This window comes from Sclerotinia sclerotiorum, genomic scaffold (genome assembly GCF_000146945.2).
Source record: "Sclerotinia sclerotiorum 1980 UF-70 scaffold_8 genomic scaffold, whole genome shotgun sequence".
Taxonomy (NCBI): domain Eukaryota; kingdom Fungi; phylum Ascomycota; class Leotiomycetes; order Helotiales; family Sclerotiniaceae; genus Sclerotinia; species Sclerotinia sclerotiorum.
In genome coordinates this window covers 1-7,592 of record NW_001820828.1, presented here as the reverse complement: position 1 = coordinate 7,592, position 7,592 = coordinate 1, and the positions used below count along the sequence as shown (strand labels likewise).

Sequence of the window (7,592 nt, the reverse complement as noted above, 5' to 3'; positions counted from 1 at the left end):
TGAGATATAAAAAGGGTGTATTTCGTAAAAATAATTTTTCTTCAAAATTTGTTGTGTCTAAGACTATCAACTATCAATGCTTATATGCTGCATCATGTATTGTTTTCACCCATATGAATGTTTCCTGCATGCCTCAATCACCACAACGCGACCGGGGTCGAGGAATTTACTCTTCGACCCACACGTAAATGCGTTTACCCCTGATCTCAAGAGGCTTTTTGAGAAGAAGGAAAATGAAAGCGAAGCCATTCTACTATAAGATCAAATCAATTTATCCACAGAGATCTCTTACTCATCACACCATCCTCGTAGGAGATTTCAACTCCCATCACCCTTGGTGGGACCCCTTCTCTAACAAAAGCTCAAATGCCGACCTACTCACCGAATGGTTTGAGGATCACAATCTCATTCTATTTAACGAACCAGGCACGAGCACCTTTTATCGAACAAATATGACAAACCCAAGTGTCTTAGACCTTACTTTAGCCACAGATTCAGTATCTCCCTATATCACTGATTGGCAAGTCCTCCCGGATCTTGGATCAGATCACTTAAGCATTCTCTTTGAAGTAAAGGGCACGTTATCCCGTACAACGAATATAGCTCAGCCAGCAAGATTCAATACAAAACTTGCGGATTGGGAAAAATTCGCGAATACCCTCAAATCGAAAATATCGATATCAACCACCTTAAATTCGAGTGAATACCTTAATATCGCTACCTCAGAATCCAACTCTCTTGATTCCCTTCTCGACAGAGCCAATACATACAAGTATTGGATGAAGCTGCAAAAGAATTCACCCGAATAATCACTTATTCGGCTGAAACCAGTATACCGAGAATCAAGTCCACAAAAAGAGCTAAACCCTGGTGGTCCCCAGAGCTGAAAGCCCTTCGAAAACGACTCTCTAATGCATTTGAGAACGCCAAACTTTACCCGGAAGACAATATGTTCAAGAAAATCTATCAGTCAGCCAGGAATCATTACTTCCAAGCTATTAAAACAGCAAAGAAAAACCATTGGAATGAGTTCCTTGAAAAAGAGGATACCCAATCCATATTCAAGGCAATGTCATACACAAAAGATATACAAACTGAACGAATCCCGAATATTCGATCCAATCCCTCTAAACTAGAAAATTCTTTCGAAGGAAAATGCTCTGCATTTAGATCGACCCTATTTCCTCCTCCTCCATGCACCCCACCGCCCAATTGGGAAGCTATAAACAATCTAAGAAATGGGAATGGCCTGATCTTACAGAGAGCGAACTCCTAAACGCGTGCTCTGCAAAAATCAAAGGAAAGACCCCTGGCCCCGATGGGATCACTCAAGATATCATTATTCAAGCGTACAAAGCAATACCAAAAGCATTCTTCACCCTCTTCAGTCATCTTATCAACCTTGGTTACCATCCTTCTTGCTGGAAACAAGCCACTGGAGCGATACTCAAGAAACCTTCAAAACCAGACTACTCGGCCCCAAAAGCTTATAGAGTTATCGCCCTACTAAATTGCCTTGGCAAAATAAGTGAAAGAATTCTAGCTCAAAGGCTTAGCTACTTAGCGGAGACTACGCAATTACTTCATTACTCTCAAATGGGTGGAAGACAAAAGAAATCAGCCATCGATACAGCAATCTTACTCACTACCGAAATCGAAAGAAATTCAAGATCCAAGAAGAAAACCTCAACTCTCTTCCTGGATGTTAAAGGCGCCTTTGATCATGTATCTATGAACAAATTATTAGATATCTGCAAGAATCTAAACCTCCCAACCTGTTGGGTTTCTTGAGACTAGAAAGAGTATCAGATTGAATTGATTGATTCTCTAGCTAAGCAGTTAAGCTGCGAGTATATATTCAAAAAATGAAGGAATAAGGTTAGGTATTCAGCCTTCGGAATTAAAGTGCTTTGAAATCAAAATATTGAAAGCAAACAAACAGTATACCAAAAAGGAAAGAATGAATTAAAAGTTGAGTTTTGTTTGCTCCTTATATGCATATGTACTATATATGCATATGCTGCCAAGATCCCAGGAGGTCAACACAACCAGCCTAATCGCCTGGATCTCATCTTTTTTGAAGGAAAGGCTACTGTTGCCCAAAAGTGACGCCACCCTTGAGGAGTGGTTAATTGGGTTCATATAATCATTCTTCAGGTCAACACTCCCCCTCAGGGATTGCCGAATCAGGATATGCCATTATTTTTTTTGAGGCTATTCCTGGATATGATTGGCTGATCCGATCTGAGTTGATTGGCCGGATAACATAGTCCTCTGCCTTTTACTGTCTAACATTTTTTCTAGACTCTGGGGCATGTATGCAAGAGTAGGGTTCTGAGAGCATCTGATTGGCTCTACCCCTCTTCAGAGGCTTGTTCCGTCGAGGTGCATGGGGATCGCTCGCTTGGAGTTTTTAGGAGTAACTCTCATTGGATGCGATATAATCGATAATGTAACTTTTTACTGAAGAATATGATGATTGCAAGTTGCGCTGGTAGTGGAAATTATAAATGATACCACTGGACCATGGGACCGCAAACCGGGCTCATAACTGTTGGGTTTCTTGAGACTAGAAAGAGCATCAGATTGAATTGATTGATTTTCTAGCTGAGCAGTTAAGCTGCGAGTATATATTCAAAAAATGAAGGAATAGGTTAGGTATTCGGCCTTCGGAATTAAAGTGCTTTGAAATCAAAATATTGAAAGCAAACAAACAGTATACCAAAAAGGAAAGAATAAATTAAAAGTTGAGTTTTGTTTGCTCCTTACATGCATCATGCAATATACATGCATATGCTGCCAAGATCACAGGAGGTCAACAGCTACTCAAGCTCTCATTCGATGGCCAAATTGAAACCTTCAAACCGATCAATACCGGGATCCCCCAAGGTAGCCCTATTTCGCCAATCCTCTTCTTAATTTATATTCGAGATCTATTCTCAGCAAATTCAATCAAATATCTCTCATATATAGATGATATAGCTTTAACAACATTTTCAACATCCTGGAAAAAGAACATCATCTCCCTCGAAAGAGCAACTAAACAAATATATGCTCTGGGCAAAGAAAATGCTATTCAATTTGATCTAGCGAAGACGGAACTAATACACTTCTCTACATCCAAAGATACGAAGACAGCCTCAATCAAGCTTCCGAACGAGGAGATAATTCAACCCTCAACACTAGTCAGATGGCTAGGCATATGGTTCGACCCTGGCCTCAGTTTCAAACAACATGTCACAATCCGAGCTACCCAGGCTAAAACCTCATTCTACCGAATGGCTAGACTTGCTAATTCTGAAAAAGGCCTTAGTCCCAAGGCAATGAGACAGCTCTATATGGCATGCGTCACCAGCATAGCTGACTACGGTTCAATTTTATGGTGGAAAGGGCAAAACCAATTCAAGAAAATCCTTCAATCCTTGCAAAACCTCGCCCTTCGAAAAATCCTAGGAGTATTCAAAACCTCACCAATAAAACCAATGGAAATAGAAGCCGCATTGTGCCCTCCAGAAGTACGGCTAAATGCTGGAATCAAACAATACGCATTTAGATTATTGAAAATCTCGCCTTCTCATCCTGTCAATTTAGTAGCTACAAAGCTGGCTACAGAAAAGGAGAATCAAGATGTAGTTGCAACCCCTCAAAGAAAGCAATTAAAACCTACTCAACTCGAAAAGATCAAAAATTCAATTCAGAAAGACTTCGATCCTCTCACTTTAGAAGGAATTCATCACTTCTACTTTCCTCCTTGGAAGAAAGAAGTTCCATATAAAGTCAATATCAGCAAATTAGGAAAAGAAGAAGCTGCGATGATTCACAATCTGGCTTTCAAATATAGGTGCAAAAATACTATTACAATATACACCGATGCCTCATCCACTTTAGAGGGAATAGGGATTGGAATCGGGATAGCGGTTATCTTACCAAATGGCCGAATTTCTCATCAAGAGACTATCAATATAGGTGTGAATCAGCTTGTCTATAATGGGGAGCTTCTAGGAGTTGCTAAAGCGATCGAATACGCAAATTCAATAGCCCAACCAGGAAACAAGTTCAAGATATACTGTTGACCTCCTGGGATCTTGGCAGCATATGCATATATAGTACATATGCATATAAGGAGCAAACAAAACTCAACTTTTAATTCATTCTTTCCTTTTTGGTATATTGTTTGTTTGCTTTCAATATTTTGATTTCAAAGCACTTTAATTCCGAAGGCCGAATACCTAACCTATTCCTTCATTTTTTTCAATATATACTCGCAGCTTAACTGCTCAGCTAGAAAATCAATCAATTCAATCTGATACTCTTTCTGGTCTTAAGAAACCCAACATATACTCAGATAATCAAGCAGGATTATTCCGGTTGAAAACCCCCTCCGATTTACCTGGTCAATTATGTCAAATCAAAGCTATAAAAGCTGCGGAAGCTATTCAAAATAAAGGAGCCGAAATCTCTATCAATTGGGTCCCCGGACATACATCTGTACAAGGAAATGAGCTAGCTGATTCTCTTGCAAAAGAGGCGACCAAAATACCATCCTCATCTCACGAAACCAGTTATGCCTCCATTGGAATGGATATAAAAAGAATGAAATCAGAGAACTGGATAGCCATCCTTAACACTAACAACTTTCATCAACCATCGTCAACATATTCAAGAAACTACCCCTGGAAGATCAGCTCAAAAATCAGAATTCCAGGAAACATCAAAAGAAGCACAATCTGTGCTCTGTTCCAACTCAAAATTGGACACGGATACTTCAAATCTTATTTGAAACGATTCGGTATCTCCTCTAATGACAATTGTAGATGTGGGGGAAAGGAATCTCCTGATCATCTTCTGCTCAGTTGTCCTTTATATAAAATGGCAAGGAAAACCCTCAATAAGGATAACCCCACAGTCCGACCTACCATGAAATATCTGCTTCATACTAAAGCAGGAATCATCAAGACCCTCGAATTTATCGAGGCAACGAGAATAGCCACCAGATCATGGCATCTCAATAGAATGCATGAAGAAGAAGAGGAAGAAGGCGGAGAAGAAGGGGGGTGGACCGGAAGATTGTGATTGAATTGATCAATTATGGCCAATTTGGTCAATTTAGTCAATTTGGTCAATTTGGTCAATTTGGTCAATTTAGTCAATTTGGTCAATTTGGTCATTTTGGTCAATTTGGTCAATTTGGTCAACTTGGTCAATTTGGTCAATTTGGGCAATCACCCCAATGTCAAATTTCATTACATTTCATTTGTTATTCCTCTTACTTGAATACGAGAGTATCTGTAAGGCGGGCTTGGTTCCCTAGTATTAGTTTTCACTTCCCCCATTCAAACATTAGAAGATTGAGGCTTTCAATCTCCCCAACCTGTATTAGCTACGGTCGAATAAGGCCAGCCACCCTCCATTTACTATTGTTAGAAGCCTAGGAGCTACATGCACTTCACCAGGAGTAGACCGAGCCACTGTTCGCCTCCTCAAGGCATGCTGGCCGAGCGTCAAAACACTGATCCGGGAGATCTTTGCATCGTGCCTAGCTTTAAACTACTATCCAGAAGGATGGAAGCTAGCGGAAGTGGTGATGCTCCCCAAGGTAGGCAAGAAAGATAAAACGTCACCGCGCTCATGGCGGCCGATAGCCCTGATCTCCTGCATTGGAAAGGGACTCGAACGATACATAGCCAGTCAAATATCCTGGACAGCTCTAAGACACAACGTGATCAGCCCACAGCACTGCGGGGCACTCCCAAGGAGATCAGGAACGGATTTGACTGCTGCTTTCACTCACGATGCAGAGCTTGCACTAGCAACTGGTAACGTAGTCTCGATTGTCACGATGGATGTACAAGGAGCCTTTGACGCTCTTCTAAAGCGCCGACTCCTAGACCGAATGATCAAGCAAGGATGGCCAATCTCGCTGCTCAGGCTTATAGACTCGTTCCTTACAAACAGAAAAGTCAGGGTGAGACTCGAAGGCACTACAACAAAGGAATATCCAGTAGCATGCGGCACTCCCCAAGGGTCCCCATTATCACCTATACTTTATATGCTATATCTTGCCGAGCTCCTCAACCGAGATACAAAATACCGCTTCGGCTATGCGGACGACATCGCGATCTATCATTCCTCCAAACATCTATCTACGAATGCCAGGATCCTCCAACGACGTGTTCGGCAGATCATTCGATGGGGCAAGGACAATAAAATCCTATTCGCCCCAGAGAAATTCGAGCTACTCCATATAACCAGGCGGCACGACACAACCAATCCACCATTAGTCGTAAGCCCGGATCTGATAATCACTCCAGTACCCATCGCAACCAGTGAAAGCATCCAGCCTACTCTAAGATGGCTTGGAATCTTCTTCGACCGCCGGCTCTCATTTCTACAGCATGTCAAAACACGTACAGCGAAAGCCATGAAAGTAGCCTCGCATATCAGATCAATAGCCCGGACTCTGCATGGGCCACCAGCCTCCTTTCTGAGAAAAGCAGTGATCACCTGCGTTCTTCCAGTGGCGCTATTCGGCACTGAAGTATGGTACGCCGGTAGATCGAAACCCAATCTAGGCCAACACGAGTCAAGTATAAGCACAGGCACCAAAGGCCACCTCCGCTATATCAACAAAGTGATCAATACGGCTGCAAGAGGAACAATCCCAGTATACAAAACTACACCGACTGCAGCACTTATAAAAGAAGCTGGCCTACCATCAGGGATAGTTGCACTGGAACACGCCAAGCTGAGATTCGCTCTCCGCTTACAAACGATCGACAGCAGGCACCTGCTAGTGAGCCGCTTGAAGCCCACTATACGGAAAAGGGGGCGAGGGGCTGGCACAGCTAGAGGGCCTCTCACAAGGATCCAGCGGCTCGGCCTGATCATCCCAGAAACCCAACGGCCGAAACTACTCCGCCCACACGTCTCGCCAGGATGCAGAACCGATCCTACAGAAGGGCGAACCAAGGAAGAGGCAGCACAGGCCTTTAAGGAGTGGTGGCCAAAGCTCCCGCCCGAGGACTACTCGATCTTCTCAGACGGATCCGAGCAGACTATAGATCGCAAGCACCACGTTGGCTATGGTTACGCGATCTATCGCAACGGCACTCAAATAGCAACCGGATACAAACAGATCCACAGCGACTCACACGTGTTCGATGCAGAAGCGATAGGAGCATGGCGCGGACTGGAGCACCTGATCAGCACACTCGCAGGTCCCCCAAACGGTAGGATCTGGATGTGTATCGACAGCACATCAGTCATCTGGGGTATGCGAGGAGATGCGCCGCCTACATCGCAATGGGCTTTCCACAAGTGCCACAAGGCAATCAGACAACTCAATATCAGAGTAAAGTGGTCCCCTGGACATATGGAGATCGAAGGCAATGAGGAGGCGGATCGCCTAGCGAATGCAGGAGCAGTTGGACCCATGGATCAAGCGGCCGACAAGTTACCCACGATCAGTGGTGTGCGAACGATCTTTCGTAAAAAGTGCCTGCGAGCAGAGACTGACTGGTGGAAAGAGGTAATTGCCTCCCTCTCGTCTAGCTATAAAAAGTGGTCTCCCAACTACAATACAAAGGAGCCGA

General features: G+C 43.3%; 4 protein-coding genes across 4 annotated transcripts; all 4 read left to right on the top strand.

The window, feature by feature from the left end:
• Positions 1–1,194: 1,194 nt before the first annotated feature.
• Positions 1,195–1,791, top strand: SS1G_06327 (hypothetical protein; the record flags this gene model as incomplete). Its single annotated transcript, XM_001592038.1, has 1 exon — positions 1,195–1,791. One exon carries the CDS (start codon positions 1,195–1,197, stop codon positions 1,789–1,791), a length of 597 nt encoding a protein of 198 aa, XP_001592088.1.
• Positions 1,792–3,338: 1,547 nt separating this feature from the next.
• On the top strand, positions 3,339–4,073 carry SS1G_06326 (hypothetical protein; the record flags this gene model as incomplete). The annotated part of the gene is made up of 1 exon (XM_001592037.1): positions 3,339–4,073. One exon carries the CDS (start codon positions 3,339–3,341, stop codon positions 4,071–4,073), a length of 735 nt encoding a protein of 244 aa, XP_001592087.1.
• Positions 4,074–5,088: 1,015 nt separating this feature from the next.
• On the top strand, positions 5,089–5,274 carry SS1G_06325 (hypothetical protein; the record flags this gene model as incomplete). The annotated part of the gene is made up of 1 exon (XM_001592036.1): positions 5,089–5,274. The coding sequence occupies one exon, from the start codon at positions 5,089–5,091 to the stop codon at positions 5,272–5,274; it is 186 nt and encodes a 61-aa protein (XP_001592086.1).
• Positions 5,275–5,584: 310 nt separating this feature from the next.
• On the top strand, positions 5,585–7,528 carry SS1G_06324 (hypothetical protein; the record flags this gene model as incomplete). The annotated part of the gene is made up of 2 exons (XM_001592035.1): positions 5,585–6,283; positions 6,872–7,528. Coding segments are annotated over 2 exons (1,356 nt in total), but the record flags the coding sequence as incomplete, so codon positions are not given.
• Positions 7,529–7,592: the final 64 nt, after the last annotated feature.